Genomic DNA, 20,334 nt, shown 5'->3' with positions numbered 1-20,334 from the left:
CGTACGGAACCAGTAGTCTAAATAAATAAAATAAATAAACCGCGTCGGGTTGGTTACGGGAGAAGTAGCTTGTGTGAACAATTATCTATGACAACTTAAAAGCCGGCCGAATTGGCCGCGCGGTTCTAGGCGCTGCAGTCTGGAATCGCGCCACTGCTACAGTCCCAGGTACGAATCCTGCCTCGGGTATGGATGTGTGTGATGTTCTTAGGTTAGTTAGGTTTAACTAGTTCTAAGTTCTAGGGGACTAATGACGTCAGAAGTTGAGCCCCATAGTGCTCACAGCCATTTGAACCATTTTGAACAACTTAGAAGTGTGTGAGAGAGTTATAATCAGTTTGGCCAAATATCACGAGCTTAGATACTTATTGTCAGAATATCGTACCGCAAAATCATGAAACAGTGGTGTCGCGATCGGTCGCGCGTATGCTCGTGATAATAACTGATTACGTCACTAGAACTGATCAGTGCCAATTGCAGGAATTATATCACTCGTCTGAACATAAAACAGCCTGTATGAGCAATGGATTTCATGTGGTTGATCTCTAGGCATTTGCACTGAGTGATCAACTTTTCGGCACCTGGCCCTCCAAAGGACTACGTGACTGAAATGTCAATGAAGGATTAGGTCGATTATTTGATATATTAAATGGGAACAGTGCAGGCCCAAAATTTAAAGTGTTTGATAATCAAAATTTATTTGGATCTTGTCAGGTATGGCTCTGAGCACCATGGGACTTAACATATGAGGTCATCAGTACCCCAGAACGTAGAACTACTTAAACCTAACTAACCTAAGGACATCACACACATCCATGCCCGAGGCAGGATTCAAACCTGCTACCGTAGCAGGCGCACGGTTCCGGACTGAAGAGCCTAGAACCGCTTGGCCACAACGGCCGGCGCTTGTCAGATAAACTTGGATCTTAGACTATGAGTGTCTTCCCAACCTGTTAAATGATAAACATTACAGGGTGCCTCTTGTAGCTGACAGTGCGGGCAGAGAGAAAACAGCAGCCGCTAAACATGGTACGTAGGGCTTGGGCACGTAGTCGTAAAATATCTAGAATGAAACAGAAAGATTTACCTGTGGCAGTTTCGATATGAAACCGTGTGCATTGGCTACTTTCGCCACCTCCTCGATTTCCTGCATGGAACAGCCCTCTCGCCCGTAGCGGATGTTCTCGGCGATAGTTGCGTGGAAGAGCACCGGCTCCTGGCTCACCACGCCGATCTGCGACCGCAGCCAGCCCACGTTCAGCGTCTTCATGTCGCGCCCGTCCAGTTCTACCTGCAAACAGGAATAATTTCGACTTAATCTCACGTAGTTTTACAGATTAAATTTGTTTTGGATCCCGAAATGTTCTAGAAGTCTTTTGAGGTTCAAATTGTTCAAATGGCTCTGAGCACTATGAGACTTAGCCGGCCGTAGTGGTCGACTGGTTCTAGGCACTTCAGTCTGGAACCGCGCGACCGCTACGGTCGCAGGTTCGAATCCTACCTCGGGCATGGATGTGTATGATGTCCTTAGGTTAGTTAGGTTTGAGTAGTTCTAAGTTCTAGGGGACTGATGACCTCAGATGTTCAGTCCCATAGTGCTCAGAGCCATTTGAACCATTTGAACTATGGGACTTGACATCTGAGGTATAACTTAGAACTACTTAAACCTAACTATCCTAAGGACATCACACACATCCATGCCCGAGGCAGGATTCGAACCTGCGACCGTAGCGGTCGCGCGGTTCCAGAATGAAGGGCGTAGAACCGCTCGGCCACACCACCCGGCTCTTATGAGGTCTTTTACGATTTTGTGTCATTGAGCTAGTCGATGTATTCCCGTGGTTAACTTACTGCATTCACATTCGCCAGAAAGATGGTTGATATATCCGTCTGGCCACACACGTGAAATGTTTTTCGTGATTTTCCTAAAACAATTACAGGGGACGCACACGTGGCTCATTATTAAAAGGGCACAAACGATATGCTTCAACTTGATCCAATCCGTATTTGCAATCAGTTCCTAATAACCATGCTCCGGATGTTCCTTCCATCTTTCGGTGTAACAGCGTTATAAAGTTATAACTATGGAAAACTGAATAAACAACAAAAAGTGTTCTGTAACGTTTTTTTAGTTGTGAAGAAGCATCTTTGTTGCGATCTCTGTTTAATATACAAAAAATCACTTGTAAACGTGGTGTGTATGGTTCACAGTGATAAACTGCGTAGTCACCAGTTATGGATGGCCAACATTTATGGGGCAGCACTCTAACATGAATCAGTCGTCTACTGCTGAAGCATATGTGGTGCACTTGTTCCCGTATGATCTTGGTAGAAAAAGTTGTTTGATTTCTTACATTCAAACTTCTGGCGATGTAATTCAAAGCAGATTGTTGTTTGCCTTTTATGGATCTGTAGCCCAGTCTACGAAGACCAAAAAATATCGACTGGGGAAGAAAATCGTAATTTTTGTACAGTCGTAGGGGGCGCGTAATGAATAACGTATGAAAAATCCTGAACAGCGTGGTGTGAGTTTTACGGTGTGGTGGTGGTGAGGGAGGGGGGGGGGGGGGGGGGCGTCGTGTGAACGTAACTTCATCTCGAAAACCAGGCCATATATCGAAACTAGTTTTTGGTACAAAATTAAACAACTTTGAGTTTCCTACAAAAAAAGGTACTGAAATGTGGAAACTATTAGTCCTAGAGAAAAAAATGAGTATGGCCCTTCTTCTACGAAATTTTGTACTGACAATCATTTTCACTAGTTGCCACGGCTTACGAGATAGTCAAGAACAACATAAAAAGTGACCTTTGAACGCCCGCAGTCCCAATGCTCACAGCAAACCGGTCAGGATATTTAGTACGTTGTTTATGACACTGCCCCTAATGCTGTACAAAAATCTGTTACTACACGACTTTTCCCCCTAAATTTTCTTCATTTACTGGACTACTGCGGGGACGACGTGACATTTTTTCCTGAAATACTTGTGGTCGTCCTAAGCGTCGGTTTACGCATGTGAAACACTGTCTCTGCGATATTGAAGACTTCGCTGTTGACCTCGGTTCTTTGTGTAATCTCCTGTATGATATGAACCCTGGTTCTAGCAACGATTATCATTTCACGTTCGAAGTAGGTTAATTCACGACGTGTTTGTCACACTGACTACACAGCTGTCGCCAACAGTACGCTCAGGTGACATGTCTACACACATGGCGTACGCAACATATGTCTGGTAAAGTTGGCATGCGACTTTCGAGAAGTATTCATTTTTTCGGAGCTGTTAATAGATGTGCTGTTACGCTAGACTTCTCTGTGCAGAATTTGAAGAGTTCTGCAGAATTTCGTGAAGAATATAATAGGAATTCGGAAAATTTTAATCTTGCAAGAAACATTTGCCAATTTGTGGAAAAGTTATGATCAAAACTCTTAATAGCTCCCAAAGAATGTTACAGGAAACTCTAATGACATTTTATTTTTCAAATAATGGTTCATGAGATAATTATAATAATGAGGGACCTATTTCCTCTACATAAAAAACAAATTCGTACAGCAGTTCTGACCACAGTTCTGGATTTTGCTCCAACAGTTCCATAGAAAATAGTCAGTTTAACCCTTACTCGAACTCGGAAAACTTTGTGCTCAGGTAGCAGGAGGATCAAACTCCCACTGTTTACTATCTGCGCAAGATTACGCCAAGTTTCATTGTTTAATTTAAGTTGGCTACTTATAGCAAAATTGTGGCAGGGATAGATTTTGCAGCGTTTTCAATGATAGCGGTAAGGTACATTTAATTTGCAATGAAAAGCGCTGTAGAATCTGAGGTATAATGGAGCTGCTGTGATAAGAATTAGTGGCATTGTTTCAATTTATTTGCTGGAGGCAACGAAAAATTATTTTTGCGTTTGGAAGATGGTCATGACCGCACACCAGCTCCAGATATTCAGTAAACGAAGAACATCAAGGTACCCCGTTAAAAGAAAAGGCAATGATATGGATGACATGTCTTTAAAGCTTGTTCTTATAGAAGTAGGTAAGCATCAGACAACAAGGAACAAGTTAACTAAGAAAGACGTAAGTATCATAATTAAGCTCGATCAGTCAGTGCTCTTGTGCATTCATCGCCCTAGTTTAACTGACATTTGTGAACCGTAACACGCGTAAAAATGTACAGTCTACCGGAACTGAAATGTTTTATCGGTTTGAAAGAATTTAACCTCCTCCATGATAGAGGCATTCTCCACACCATCTCATCCTGTCTTTCAAAACCTTTCGGATGCAATAACCGACATAGGATGGAAAATGTTATCTAAACATGTTAACGCAACAGTTAGAAAATAATTTAACCTACTGTGAGACTATTCAAATTTTGTACAAAGAATTCTAGAATTATAGCGTATCTATCAAGAAGTCTGGAACAATGCATATTTCTTGAAAATCCGGTGCCAACTTCAACTGACTCGCAACATCCAGCTGAAACATTCAGGGGTCATACATGGCACATCTACAAACTATAAATGGTACAACCATTCCTGTGACTTTTGACCTCACAGCATGTGAAATCTAGACAGTCACATATACCAAACAAATCCATAACGTAAATCACAACGATGAAATGATCAAAACAACAATGACGAAAGTTCCAGAATTTAAACAGCTACTTTATGAATATAGAAAGAATTATTTTCTGTAATCTGGTTGTGGTTTTTTAGTTTGTTATTCGATTGCTTCATAGCAGCACCTTTAGAATAAAAGCTGTACTTTGCTGGAAAAATTCTGTTGATATATATAAGATACGCACTGTTCCTTGCACAGGGTCGTAGAATCTTTGGATGAGCTGCATGCACGTGGACTTCCCACAGCCGGAACTTCCGACAAGCGCCACGGTCTCACCAGCTTTGATCTTCAAGTTGAGACCTTGAAGGACCTGGTGACAAGGAGAACGTCTTGCATAGTAAAACAATGTAATCAGAAGCAGGCAGAAAGTTGAGTCAGAACGACAGGGTATTTCACAACACAATTCACATTACACCATTTGGAGAGGTTGTAAGCCTCCTACATTTTTCTTGTGGCTGACCTGAGTACATGATAACACATGACTTCAGTAAAATGCCCTGAAAATGTGCACCTTTTAGAGTTAATTTCTACCTGGGAAATATCTGTCCACAGATTCGTACACATAGATGGATTTTTGGATGAATTTTAAATCAGTTACTTCTTGAATGTTGATAAACTGATTCGATGTACGTGTAATTAATATTCCTTGTTGGCGGTTAAAGTCTTATGAGCGTTTGAGTCTCAGGCTGATAGTCAAACATTTGTCCACGCAAAAACACGAAATGTAATAACCACGTCGAAAATAATTTAGTAAACAGAAACAAGTCTCGGAGTCTCCGCAGCAGTAGTTACCTTCTGAGCTGAAAAGGCAAGCAAAGAATTGAAAAGGGGTGATGAATGCAATTTAGCTCTGTGTTGATTAATATTTCTGCTGAAATCAACTTTCATAATAAAATTCGTGTTCACATTCACGACTGAATATACAGGCACCTGTACAGCCGAATTTATAGTATGGGATTCATTAAGTTACAAAGGATGGGAAACAAATCATAGATTTTTAAATAAACTACTGATTATTAAAACGCAGTTCAAAAGCAATAACACATGAAAGGTTACTGGAATTGTGTTCGTTAGAGACTGCATAAACTGAAATATGGGCAAATTTTACAAATGACTACGATTTTAGATTCCATCTCACAAAGTTCGCTTTAATCCCTGCCATTGATCCTTACTCGCAACGGTAACTCAGCTCCGTCCTCTATTCTTTATCTGTTATAACATGAAGTTCTGGAATGCATGCACCGAAATAAATCACTGTGCAGCTAATTGTTTAATCATATGCCTTAGGCTACTTTGCCAAATGAGAATTTTCTTATCATTTCAGTACTGCAGCTCCATGTCCACGCAATTGTGATAGAAGGGATAGTGCAGTAATATTACGATCTGCATTTACACTGTAAAGATAGACTTAACGAAATGTTTGAAAATCAATGAAAAGGTTATTTTAAACGGAAGCTATTCGAATCTCTTTAATAACACAGAAATGTATCACATTAGCATGAAACTATTATATTTTCGTGGCATTGTCACACATAATAAAAACTATTCATACAGTACTTTAGTTACAAATTTACACTTTTTTCCGTTATAACGTACTTTGAACTAAAAGTGGTGGGTGACGAGCAATAATTCAGATTCTGAACATATGACCGATAATTTGCCTTAGATATGAAAATGTAAATGCCGTTGAACAAAGTGCAGTATTTACACTACAGTAAATACACGCCTAACAATTGCAGCAAGTAAGAACTATATTCATTTATCTTTCTCCAAATGTGTCGTCTCTCTATGAAATCATCTCAAAATCATTCACTATCCTCAGTCACAGCAGGGAGAATCTCAGACAGATTTCAGTCTCCATTCAGCGCGTCCGCCGTCAAAGCTTCCCACTCATAAGCAATACAAGACACACTCTCTCAGCAGACTCTCTCTCTCTCTCTCTCTCTCTCTCTCTCTCTCTCTCTCTGTTTTCTATTCGTACTACAACCTCTGGTAGCCAAAGAGTAACATATCACTCATGTGATAAGGCATCCAAAGACGCCCTTAAAGGCCCAACATAACTGTCACATCGCATGGTGTATAAACTTTTCAAATGAATAACTTGACAGTTAACATTTCAGTGACCGACATTCTAAGTTGCAGATGGGATATGAGTTTAACATAAATACATACACCCTGAAACTGTCCATTTGCATATTACAAGGAAAACAAGGAGCGCTTACCGGTACATGGTTGATCATCCGATGTCATAAGATTTTATCACTCTCTACAATTGCCACCCTATTCTTTGTGAATATTTCTTGTTTATGATAGAATTTGTTTACCTTAATGTTTATTTATTTTATTTTATAATTGCAATAAGCCTGTTAAAGCTGCAAATGACTTCGGGTAGACTTCTACTAGTCGTTAACCGCTACACCTTCTGGCTTTCTTCAAACTGATTCTCAACTGAAACGTCTGTTTCTCCAACGCGGCAGGATACGAATTCTGTACCCCTAGCTAGGTAAGCCCTTGTGCTTCTAACAGTATGATACTTTTTTAAGTAACGATGATGGCTGCGCTGAATGAACAGGACGAGAAAGTGACTAATAATTTTTGGTTTGTTTTCAAATGGTTAAGATCGCTCTCGCACATTTGAAAGAATTATCGATGATAAACTATTGTATTGGCATCAAATCGTATACGTGTAAGGAAATGTCAATAGTCGTAGTATAGCACACAGTTTTGCCGTTCCCTTTTTAACGTAGGTCAGTAGTATATCTACAGAGCAACAATTATTGAACTATATAAAAAAAAACGTAAATCAGTTACAAACTGCGGTGTGCACACATTTCATTCAACTTGTATACGTCTCTACAGATATTCGGATTTACGTTATGAGATGTTCAGTATGCCTGCCATCATTGGCGATGATGTGGCGCAGACGAATAGCGAAGTTCTGCATGACCCGCTGAGGTGTCGGAACATCGATGCTGTGGATGACCTCCTCACTGGCTGTTTTCAACTCAGCAATGGTTTTGGGGTTATTGCTGTACGCCTTGTCTTTAATACAGCTCTACACAAAGGAGTCGAATGTTTTCAAATGCGGAGAATATGGCGGCCAATCGAAGTCCATGGCAGTGGCCTCTGGGTATCCCAGGGCCAGAATGCAACCCCCAAAGTGCTCCTCGAGGACATCAAACACTCTCCTGCTTCGATGGGGTCGATCTCCGTCTTGCATGAACCACATATTGTCGAATCCAGGACCAGTTTGGATAATGGTGATAAAATCATCTTCCAAAACCTTCGCGTACCGTTCGGTAGTCGCCGTGCCCTCAAGGAATATCCTGTAACTTGACACTGCACACTACACAGTCACCTGTTAAGGGGGAAGAGACTTCTCGATCGCTAAATGCGGACTCTCAGTTCTCCAAATGGGCCAATTTTGCTTATTGACAAACCAATCCAAATGAAAGTGGGCTTCGTCACGTGCATGCACATACTAATTCCCATCATGACCTGCTGCCAATCGTGCAATTTGAGCGTCCTAACGCAAACCGTTCAAAAGTTATGACGATTTTATTTCATATATTTCAGTAATTGTGACCCTGTAAATGACCTTGAAAAGTACCAGTGCTAGTGAGGGTTGCCTAAATGCCAAGGGCAATAACGTCAATCAATAACCTTAAATGTGTGACATCATCAAGAAGGAAGATGACAGAAAATTAAAAAAGAAACTGAAAACGGCCAATGCTAATAAATGTAAAAATTAAAGACTGTGCTAATGATAATGCAATATAAGGTACTCGATTACTTATCAAAAGCTTTCGTAATAAACGCGCGCGCGCGCGCACACGCACGCACACACACACACACACACACACACACACACACACACACACATACAGAAAATTACATAAAGGGTCACAATATAGGCTAGTCATCTTGGCTGTGCTGTAAAGTTTTCAAATGTTACAATTTTTCTGCAGTGTTCACAAGCATTTATCCCAAAAATTACATAAAGTGCACCATATTCAATATCTGAAAGTACTTTACAGAGTGCTCAGAAGCTGCTGAATGGTCAAATTGTTTTTCCGTCATCTTCAGAAGTATTTATGCAAAACAATTACATGGTTCAAGCCCGCGTCCGGCCATCCTGATTTAGGTTTTCCGTGATTTCCCTAAATCACTCCAGGCAAATGCCGGGATGGTTCCTCTGAAAGGGCACGGCCGACTTCCTTCCCCATCCTTACCTAATCCGATGAGACCGATGACCATGCTGTCTGGTCTCCTTCCCCAAAACAATTACATAAAGCAGAAGCTTGCATAAATTAGTCCAGTCCTGATAAGTTAATAAGCAGCAAATAACAGTCATTGAAGATTTTAATGAAATGCATAGCACAGCTGGTTACATTTCGAGGTGGCAGTCCATTTCCACAAGGAATTCCATCAAAATCTGGTAGATACGGAATAAAATTATGGGCAGTTTGTGACAGTGCAGGAAGCTATTGCTTTAAGATGAGTGTGTATTTGGGGAAGGATGAAGAAAGCTGAGGCGTGCGACTTGGAGAGAATGTTGTGAAAAACGTGCTGATTGAAACTGGAAAGTCTCGAAGTAATACCACCTATGATAATTGTTTTTACATTTCTCTATTTAGTTCATTATTTGCTGTCGACAAATCTGACACTAGCTGGTACTATCCGAAAGAACAATATTGAACTGCCTGTCACCTGAAGGACATGAACTATACTCTGCATTAATTTTTTCAACCAGATGTGATGATAGCCTCTTATGTTCACAAAAAAACTAAGTTTTTACCGTCCTCAGCTTTCTTGACCAACCAACCGTGTCATCATGGCAAGTGCAGAAGTGTGTAGTTATAATTACATACAATGCCACAAAGGGCGGCGTTGACAGACTAGAAGACGCGATGCTACAGTTTGAAGAGAAAAACAAGGAGCCGGCAATTGGTGGTTTTCCTGAACATCATGTAAGTATAATGAGTGTATACGTAATTTGGATGATGGCTACCAATAAAAGAAATGAGACGTCGTACTTTCATCATCAGTTTCGGAAAGCAACTAAGCATGGGTAAAGAAGCAGCACCGGTTCCAGAAAGGGCAGTGAAACCACCAGCTAAGAAAAGGAGAAGATGTGCATATTGTATAGAGAAGAGAGATAGAAAAAGTATAATTACATGTTATAAGTGCACCAAACGTGTATGCTCGAAACATTCTGATACTGTCTGTAGATCCTGTGAAAATTTGCAGTAAGAATAAAAACCAGCAGTAAAAGTATAAAAACTGCGTTTTTAAAATGTAAACTTTAAATAAATAAAATGATTTTAAAATTGCTTATACCTCGTAAGTCGTTCACATCATTCATATCGTAAGTAGTCAAAACAGCCTCAGTTTATGTCAATTTAAACAATAGGGGCCTGAGAGTTCCGACTGGTAGGCTACTCTACATAGATTTTCTGGTAAGCAGAGGGTTAAACTCCAAGTGTCATACTGTACAGTCGTAACTTATTGTAAATTTTGCATTGTATGGAGCGAGGAGTATAACCATTAAATTCGGCGTGTCTTTTCAGTAACAGGTCAGTTTGGGAACCTTAAACTGGCTACTCAGACTGAGAGTGTGGTGTGTGCGAAAGTTTTGTTATCATCTGAGTATAGGGTGGACGTGGTGACTAAATTAGTATTTAAAATGTGACAACATATCAGAGTTTACATTCAGTGACTGTGGCTTATTTAGTAGCTTAGTGAGGTCTGTAACTTGAAAACAATTTTTCAGTCGTAACTTATTGTAAATTTTGCATTGTATGGAGCGAGGAGTATAATCATTAAATTCGGCGTGTCTTTTCAGTAACAGGTCAGTTTGGGAACCTTAAACTGGCTACTCAGAGTGAGAGTGTGGTGTGTGCGAAAGTTTTGTTATCATCTGAGTATAGGGTGGACGTGATGACTAAATTAGTACTTAAAATGTGACAACATATCAGAGTTTACATTCACAAGCAGTTTTACTGAAGATAAGCAATAATAAATAAAAGTAGCAGATGGTTATAATTAAAATGCATCTACTCACCGAGGTCCAGTGAGCGCTGTAACTATCGTATGGCAGCTTAGTGAGGACAGACCTCACTAAGCTGCCATACGAAAACAATTTTTCACCCTGTCAGCACATTCTCTACGGCTGATTTTTACAGCTTTTGTAGAAAATAAACACCTTTCTTCTCTTCAGGACAGGCGTGTGTGCCGCAAAAGAAGATCAGCAAAAGGAAAGTGCAGGTGCACGGCTAACGGTTTGAGCGTCGTCCGCCGAAAGACAGCGTAGTGGCGTAGCTGCCAGAGTGCCATCAGTGTCTATTATTTAACAGTGAATCTCACAGCCAGAAGGCTCAGTGTGGTGCAAACGTGTGAAGCAAGCAAACATCCATGACATGGAGACTCACTGGTGCTTCTTACAACCAACTGAGCGAGTCAGAAAAGGTCGAACTGTGGACTTTCGAGCGGCGGGATAGTCATTTCGAAGAATTGCCTCACAAGTTGGACGTGCTGCGTTAGTCGTGCAACGATGTTAGGGGGCGATAAGCTACAACTCTCGTTCATCTTTGCTGTTTCTGTAGCGGACGCTAACCAGCGCTCGGCACATGCAGAATGCTGTGAGACCCATTCTTTTGGCGTCCTTGCAACAGGAGGGAGATGGGTTGCCCCAAAAACATAATACTCGTCCACACACTGCCTGTAGAACTCAGTGTGCTGTGCAAGATGTAAAGTGACATATGCTGGGAAAGCGGTGTGCTGACCACATGCCCCTCCATAGCCGCATCCAGTTACGCCTGTGGACTGAGGATGACACGGTGGCCATCGGTACCGTTCATGGCCTGTTCGGGCGGAGTTTAGTTTTTCCCCACATGTAAGTACTTTTTCCATTTCCAAACTGACGATTCCTTGACGTCTCAGGATGCGTCCTATCAACCTGTACTGCTCTCCTTCGCTGGCTATTAACAATACCTTCACCCAAGGTGGATAATATAAAAGCAACTTACTCCCTTTCGCAGAGATGGTATAGATCAACGGGCAACCAGGGCTCTAATAATATCTATTGAGTCTCTGACCGGAGGTGTATTCAAAGATTATCGGCTCACAGTACTCATCCACAAGCAGCTTAACTGAAGATAAGCAATAATAAATAAAAGTAGCACATGGTTATAATTAAAATGCATCTACTCACCGAGGTCCGGTGAGGGCTGTAACTATCGTATGGCAGCGAAACTTGGTAGATATGCTAATGCGTTGATGCAGAACCTATTAACGCTGGAAAAAAATAGTTCCAATTTTGGCCATCAGGTGCAAATCTATCGCTGTACACAGTCTGTATGACGGTGTAACAACCAGGCTATGAAGTCAACATAATGCCTTCCTCATTTGTTTTACTTTTTCTGCCCACGTCCTGTTCTTAATCCATTACATATGGAAGCATTTATATATATATCTTTCTTGCATTACAGCGTTGGATTTTCAAATGTTGGCCCAAATTGAAACTATTTTTTTTCCTGCTTAATTCGGGCCTACATTGAAGCTTTAGCATGCTTACAGTGTTTTGCTGCCATACGATAATTACAGCCCACAATGGATCTCTGTGCCCAGCTGCCCTTTAATGATAACCGTCTGGTGCATGAATGGAGACAGCTGAAGAGCATAGAAATTTCCATGGAAAATTACTCACACTATACAGATGCCATTAGTGTGCTATACGGACCGAGTAGGGTGGTGCCATGGTTAGCACATTGGCCTCGCATTTGGCGGGACGACAATTCAAATCCCTGTTCTGACATGCAGATTTCGAATTCCGTGACTTCTCCAAATCACGCCAGGCAAATTCCGGGATGCATCCCTTCAAAAAGGAATGGCCGATTTCCTTCTCCATCCCGTAATCTGAACTTGTGCTCCATCTTTCCACACTGAGGACAGGACGTTAAAGTGCAATATTCCTTCCTTCCATTTCTTTCACACAGAGAAAATTTTAAAGAATTCGGTTAAGCTTGACAGAAAGGACTGAAAAATAAGGTACTGTTTCACTCCTCACTGTGTTCCTACGACTCCACGTGGAAGAGGAAGGAAATGTTTAAAATTGGAAGAGTCTTTGAAAGTAAACTCCTTTTTAAGTAAATTAAAATCTCTCAAAATGCCAGCAGGCGAAATCTGTTCCTAAATTTGAGTTTCTCAGAACGGTAGAAATAATTATGGTAATGTCTTCTTTACCTTGGGATCTCTGCTAACGGCTAGAACCGTAACTGAATATAAAATAACTCAAAGCGAATTACTATAAAAAATGAGTACACCCATGTTATGCCGTCGCCAAGGTAGCCCCTGCAGGCCGGCAACACATCTAACACCACATAGGACCGAGGTTGTCTATGCCCAAGGCATAAGCAATGGTAAACATCAGCTGTTTTGAAAACAAACATTCCGCGCACTACTTCCTGCAGAGGGAGTTCGAGATGGCCTGCAGGAAGTATTAATACACCAATATCTGATTGGCTGTCCAATTCTATTTAAAGGCTAGAACCAGTACCGAATGTCAGTTCACGCCGAATACCGACCTGAAGGACGTCTCTACGGAAGACTACGTCTGCGACATCGGAATAGGACTTGGAATTAAGTGTATGGGTGTTACCACGGACTCTTCTTGGAGGTATAGAAGTTATCTGTTGCCTCTAGTAGGAAATTCTTGCTGGCTTTGTGATGGTGACTTTTCGTTGTTATTCAGTCAATTCCATGTAGACTCACTTATATAAAAGTTGTGTTGTAAAACTTTCAAATTGTCAGTTACAACAACCCATGAGTTATTAATTATCAAAGAGTCCTTAATCTAAAATCAGATTGCATTGTTTCTGTATTTTAATAATTTATTTCTCTTTTTGAGGCCTATGATGGACACACACGCGCGCATCGCAACACCTGGCCTTCAGTCAATTTGGGCCATACGTTTATTTTCTTCTAAATTCGATTCAGTATACTGGTATTAGTTATCTGACACAATTGGTCTTCAGCTTCTTAACACCACATTTGAAACCTGCTGTTCCCTTCTTACCTAAACTATTTATTGCCCACACTTTACTCTTGTTCCAGTCTACACTCTGGCCAAATAAGAGGCCTATTCGTTTATTAAAGTCCGCGTGGTCGCATACTGAAACCAGTGAAAATAAAAAAAAAATGTTTTATTTGAAACAGCTACTTCTCTACATAGTCACTGCTCCAGTTTAGACATCTCTCACATCATTGTACCAAATTTCCAATACCCTCATCATAGAAGGCAACCACTTATGCTTTCCACCAATTCTCTACGTGGTCCACAGCTCATTATCTATGTCAAAACGTTGTCTTTATAGCCAGCGATTCATGTAAGGAGAGATGAAGCTCACACGGAGCCAGATCCGAGCTGTATGGCGGGTGACCAAACGCTTCCCATCTAAAACGTTGCAAGAACATCTTCATTGCCCTGTAATGTGCAACCGAGAACTGTATGGAAGAAGGAAAAGAAGAACGCTTACGTTATGTGGACTGCATGAAATCAGCCGTGTCTCTAGCAGACACTCATACTTTGTGGGAGACACTACTTTATAGGCACTTTTACATGCTCACTACGTGCTCGGAACCGAAAAATGTGATGTGACGCGATCGACTGGCATAATAGAGACACTGCCCTACACATATGTGCAGAACTTCATCGGATTTTCACTGTGATTTCCATTTTGCGGCCGATCGGACCTTGATAAACAATAACTCCTCGTACTTCCTAATATTTAAGTTCATATACGACGTTAACAAACCTCTCCTTCTGGAAAAAATTTACCTTGCTACTGCCAGTCTGCATGTTATATTCCTTCTACTTCGGACATCGTCAATTTTGCTGCCCAAGTGATAGAATTTGTTTAATTCTTGCGTCTCATTTCCTTCTCTAATTCCCTCTGCGTTGGATGACTTATTTAGACTTTATTAGCCCATACAACGCTGAAATAATACACGTCATCACGTAGTTTCCCGCCAAGACTGCCGAAAGTGATCGCACACTCAAAAAAGTTCTTATCGGAGAGTGTGAGACGCATTTACCTTACACATCGTGTAAATACCTTACCTTGATTTCCTTCCGCGATGGGTACTCGAAGTGGACGTTCTTGAAAGTAACATCACCCTTGGCGTAGTAGGGTTTCTCGCCTTCTTCCGACAGGCTGTCGATATCTGGTTTGCGGTCGATAACAGAGAACACCTTCGCGGCGGTACCCCTAGCCTCAGAGATCATCTCGATGTACGCTGACAGTGAGGAGAACATCGACGACCCATGCGTCACCGAGTAAAACACCTGCAAAAGATTCACTATTAGTCCCACAGTTGTGTCCCTGGGAAAGGATTGCTAACAGGAGGAGATGAAGAGAAAAAGGCTGAACTAAACGGGGTACATTCTGCGACATGGAATGTTGACTATCATAAATCTCAATGTAGTAGGGTAGATAGGAGGATAAATTTAATGGTTATGGAGGCTGGATAATGAATATGGCTATAAAGAACGTAACTGAGAAGGGAGCTTCTAGTGTGAGAAGAAATCAACCGATTGAAGAAAGAAAGTGACAAAAATATTTAGGAAAATGAAGAAATATGGTAAGATAAATAATTTAGAAATGAATTCAACAGAAAGTACAGGGAAGATGAAGTGGTTTCCAGAGACGTATGAAACAGAAAAGGAAAAGACTGTTTCAGCATATGGAAAATTCCCAACAGCTTTCGGTGAAAGCAAGTACATAACATGAAATGAATAGGTTGGCAAAAGAGGGGAAGCTGTGATGGGTCGCGTTAAACCTGCCAGAAGAAAAAACAATGAATAAATAAGTAAACTAAACAGTAACATTAGTTGGATGGACGACACATTTCGTCATTTAAGACGGCACTTGGTTCACTGACTAACAGGAGAGGGAAAAATGTACAAGTATTCCCAGATTTTTTGAAGTATTAGTATTGTTCAAGAGATGTAACAGATTTAGAGATTGTTAGTAACGAAAGTAATGATAGTCTCGTAGCAATGCCAGATGAATTATGTGAAGTTACTGGAATTACGAATCAAGAAATGACTCTGGGAGGTGACGAATTTTCAATAAAAACGGAAGGGAAAATAATGCAAAAGTAATCGATACAATGGTTTGCAAAATGTCCGCAGTAGAAGGTAATTCCCCAAAACTGTAACTACGATGCAGCTGTTTTATTTCACGCGAAAGGTGGCAGACACGAAATAACAACTTTGAATCTAACAGTGTCCTCTCTATAATGAGCAAAATGCTCACCAACGGCAGAGATAAAACAATGGATTTTAATTAGGCGAAGAAAAAATGTTTGTTTAGAAGTGGATACAGCAAAACGGAAGTCTTGGAAGAGGTTTTCTGAATCAGCATTAGCCTCCATGCATGAAATCTGTGTATACTGCGAAGCATGTTATTCAAATGAACGGTTGTCGGGTTTACCATCTGTTAACTTAGTGGATTCATCGAAAGATGAAGGAGTAAATACAGGTGTACTCCTGGGAGACATGTTGTGATCCTAGCCGCTCATGTTGTGCGAGGATGTGCGGAATGGTAATGCCTCCGATTTTTTTTTTTAATTCTGTTCTCAGTATCGGTTCAGGTACTACTTGATATATTTATCACTCAGTCGACTTCCCCGCTTCGGTGACGCAGCTTGAAACCCTTTGCTGCCAGACGGCTCCGAACTGTAGCGTGTAACATCGCTGTGCGTAACGTAACTACGTCGGTGTGTGAGAAATAGCGCGCTGTAATCGGGTTTATAACTGCAGAAAGCGTACCTCTAATTGAAACCCTTGGAAGAATGGAAGCTGTGTATGATGATGATTGTATCTATGTCAGCAATACGCGACATTGTGTTGTTCGTGCACATAATGAAGGAAATAGTAGTGCCAACCTCAATGTGTGTGACAGTGGTCGGAGCGGACGACCACCTACGGTAACCGAGGAGACTCATCGGAATATGGTTGATGATTAGAAAAAATCGTCGTGTAATACAAATACAGGCCTCAGGCATACCACGGGAGTATGTACATACCATCACTGCAGGACCGTGGTACAGAAAACTATCTGCACAGCAGAAGCCTCGAATTTCTCTGATGAGTTCATGAACCCTATACCGATGAGTCTCGACGGCTGCAATATGCGGTCGTCCATTTCGAGCGCTGTCATACACGTTCAGGTTAGCAACACCGTTTCCTTCTTACGAGCATGAACAATCCAACGCCGCATATTACTGATATCGATGCAATCATCAACGTACACAGATTTCAGAGGGCCGCACGTCTTCTGCTGTCAGAAACTCGATTAAGGCACGCCATTTCTCACGTACCGACGTAGTTACGTTACACATAGCCATGCTACACTCTACAATTCGGAGCCATCTAGCGGTAGAGGGTTGCAACTTGAGTTGGCGAAGCAACCGATACTTGAATAGAATAAAGAATTCGGAGGCATTTCTTTACATCAAGGCCCAAGCATGTTAATCATCTGGAAAACAATACTACGTTTTAGCAACGTTAGACTTTTCACATATCATTCCGTTATCTATACATGATTACTGGCAGTTATATCCATTCATATCTTGATAAGATGTCGAAGAGTGGCAAAGATTATATTGTTTTAAATATTCGCAGATGTAAATTTCAGCTTATACAAATACCTGGTTGCCAATGTTTTGTGGGATATGTAACGGAATTACAATATAGGCGCCATCATATTTAAAGCGAATGAAATCTTTCTACAAAGGAGAATAGTTACAAATCACTTATGCGACCCATCCTAGAATATTACTCAGGTATTAGGCACCTATACCAAATACCGGGTGTCCCAGGAAGAATTATCAGTATTCATGATATGACATAAAGGATAATTCTATGCAAATAAATAAATAAATAAATAAATCTAGTAAATGTGTGCTCTAAAACTGGACACTTCAAAATCTATGAGCACTTTTTTATCTTCACTACTGTAGAAACACAACTCTTCTACTGAACAAGTGTTCACAACTTCTAATGCATGCATTATAGAGGGCATGTTTACTAGGTCATTTTTTCTTGGTTTGGTCCGTACCACCTACTCCCAAAATACCGAAACATGGAAAGAAAAGAGCTTGCAGCAGAAGAGGTTTATTTCACAGTAACGAAGATGAAGTGCTCATCGTTATTAAGGTATGCAACGTAAAGCCCGTGGTTTCTGGACTTGTTTTTGCTTCGAATGTTCGTTCCTGTCACATCCCTGAATAATGGCCGTTCCTTTGTATAACTGACAGGGATTTCTGAACGTATGCAAGTAAAGGCAGCACGAATGGTAACATGTTTGTTTGACTGAAGGGGGGAAGGGTATTCACTAAGGGAAATATCCTGCTCCACGCATTACACAGTGAGAGAAAGAAGGAACTTCCCATCGACAACGAGATTATTAGACACGGAGCACAAACCCTGAGTAGTTAATGATGGAGAAAGAAATGGTCCATGCCCTTTCAAAGGAGCCGTCCAAGCGTTTGCCTTAAGCGATTGAGGGAAATCACAGGAAACCTAAATCTGGATGGTCGAAGGCGAATTTGAACCGTCGTTGTCCCTGATGCGAGTCCAGCGAACAAGTGCGGCACCTCGCTACGTACTTCACAGTCGTTTACGGAGTTTTCATGTCAGTATCAATGCAGAACAGATAACTTTTAATGAATTTGGCACACTGTAACGGCGCAGTTCAAAGCCGAAAACCAAGCCCACACTAATATGCCACGACGAAAAAAGTTTCTTACCATTGCTACTAATCTGTTTCTGTTGTATATACGCACACAGAGTAGTGCATCCACCACCGATATAATATCTTGAAGTAGGTGGTCCCATAGTCTCGACGGAATAGCTAGCACACTTACTGTGATCACGGTTGCTGCGTCGTACTTCCTCTGGCTCTTGGGATACTCCTTGTCCCTGAGGAAGAGGTACACGCCGTACCAGGACGCCACGGCATACACGATGTACACAGAGAAAGACGAGATAGCAGAGTACAGTCCGCCGGCTAGGTTCCTCTTAAAGCCAACCTTCACAGCATCTTGCAACTTCTTGTTGAACCTGAAACATGTACCAGGTTATTCTCGTGAGCTGATCATAACAGATGAGGCAGGTTGCCTAAGGGAAACTCAGTGACAGTTATGTCAACGATTTCTGTTTTTATAAATTATAACTCTCAGCTTCAGGTTGTAACCTGCCCCTCCCTTATCTACCTTAATGACAGTGAAAAATTAAACCACGTGTACCTAATGGAAATTTGGGAAAAGCAATCGTCACCGAAGTTAATCTGTCGGTAAAGAGGGAGGAAAGGGTTACATCTCAATGAAAGGAAAAATGCAAATGAAACTGGTGGAAATTAATTTTGAAAAGGGGTAAAGTTAATGAAGAAAGTAAATGTGCGGCCGTTACGTTAACAGTTAACTAGCGGTAATTAGATATTTGAGATTTGGGGGAAATTACGGTCGCCAGTCCTAAGGACAATTACTATAGTAACTGAAAAAGAAAGGTAATTACACATATAATTAGCACTAGAAGCGTGGCAACTGAAGGTTGACACGTGTAGTGTGAAAACTGAAAGTTTGTCAGAAGTAATAACTTTCGCTGCACTCTGACTTAATTTAGCAAAAGAATTAATAAAACCGGAAAATTGAAAGTTAATTTAGTGACTGAAATTAATAAGAAGCTTTCTTTCTTAAGCACATCGAAATTCAGTAAAATACGGTTAGTCTTGGACTACCTCAACAATCATTTCAAAAGCTACTTCAATCTACGCAATTTAGAAATAAGAGATTTGTGCTTGCGTAATCTAAATATTGTAGCCAGCTATGAATACTTAAACTGAACTTTGAAATTAAAGCAGTGAAATGGAATGATTGTACTTTAATGCTGGCGTCTGAATTTCAACGACACTCGGGTTCATTTCGGAAAAGGAAGGGACCCTGCTTGGTAATGCAATTGGGACAATGAGCAACAAAAGTTCAAGCTAAGTTGCTGTAATTTTGCGAGGCAAATGGAACAGTTCGAAAAGCTGAGTTCTGCCATACAGTTCTGAAACTTTACGTGCTTTTAGTCTTCCTTGTTGGTTGATTGAAGATTTGAAGTCGTCGATCGAGGAGGTGGCGACAGTCACTCATTGTCGGCCGTCGCGGTTGCAGAAGCTGGATGTTGGCGCGCCTTCTTCTCGACACGGTCACCAGACGAAACGGGCTCTTGATGTGCGCCAGCTAATGCTTCCCGTCCGCGACACCATGTCAGAAACTATCATCGCAAGTCGAGCGCAATTACATGCTGCCAAACCCCGAAAGCGCGGCAACTCGCGGGAGCTTCACGCAACACACCTGCTCCACTGCACCACCCCAGCCAGACTCCCACTGCTCTGCCCGCGCTCCACGCGGCAGAGTTAACACTACCAAAGATCCTAGACACTTTCGTTCTCCACACGACCTATCGATGTATTCGTTCGATAGTATAGTTTTCCCTAGGCCAGACCCAGCGTATAAATACAAATAATCTTTACACAACAAATCAATTATACATCGATTCAGATGTGTGTGAAATCTTATGGGACTTAACTGCTAAGGTCATCAGTCCCTAAGCTTACACACTACTTAACCTAAATTGTCCTAAGGACAATCACACACACCCATGCCCGAGG

At 41.3% G+C, this 20,334-nt stretch overlaps 1 protein-coding gene across 1 annotated transcript in view; it reads right to left on the bottom strand.

Moving 5' to 3' along the window:
* Nucleotides 1–20,334, bottom strand: part of LOC124789683 (ATP-dependent translocase ABCB1-like) — a 213,597-nt gene that overhangs the window by 111,344 nt on the left and 81,919 nt on the right. Inside the window, exons 8-11 of the mRNA XM_047257118.1 lie at nucleotides 18,545–18,740; nucleotides 14,733–14,957; nucleotides 4,797–4,922; nucleotides 1,088–1,291 (exon numbers count right to left, since the gene is read on the bottom strand). Of these exons, the coding sequence (XP_047113074.1) occupies nucleotides 1,088–1,291; nucleotides 4,797–4,922; nucleotides 14,733–14,957; nucleotides 18,545–18,740 (751 nt within the window). The remainder of the gene's footprint in view (nucleotides 1–1,087; nucleotides 1,292–4,796; nucleotides 4,923–14,732; nucleotides 14,958–18,544; nucleotides 18,741–20,334) is intronic.

The sequence above is a fragment of the Schistocerca piceifrons genome, chromosome 3, assembly GCF_021461385.2.
Source record: "Schistocerca piceifrons isolate TAMUIC-IGC-003096 chromosome 3, iqSchPice1.1, whole genome shotgun sequence".
Lineage (NCBI taxonomy): Eukaryota > Metazoa > Arthropoda > Insecta > Orthoptera > Acrididae > Schistocerca > Schistocerca piceifrons.
This window is presented reverse-complemented; position numbering and strand designations above follow the sequence as displayed.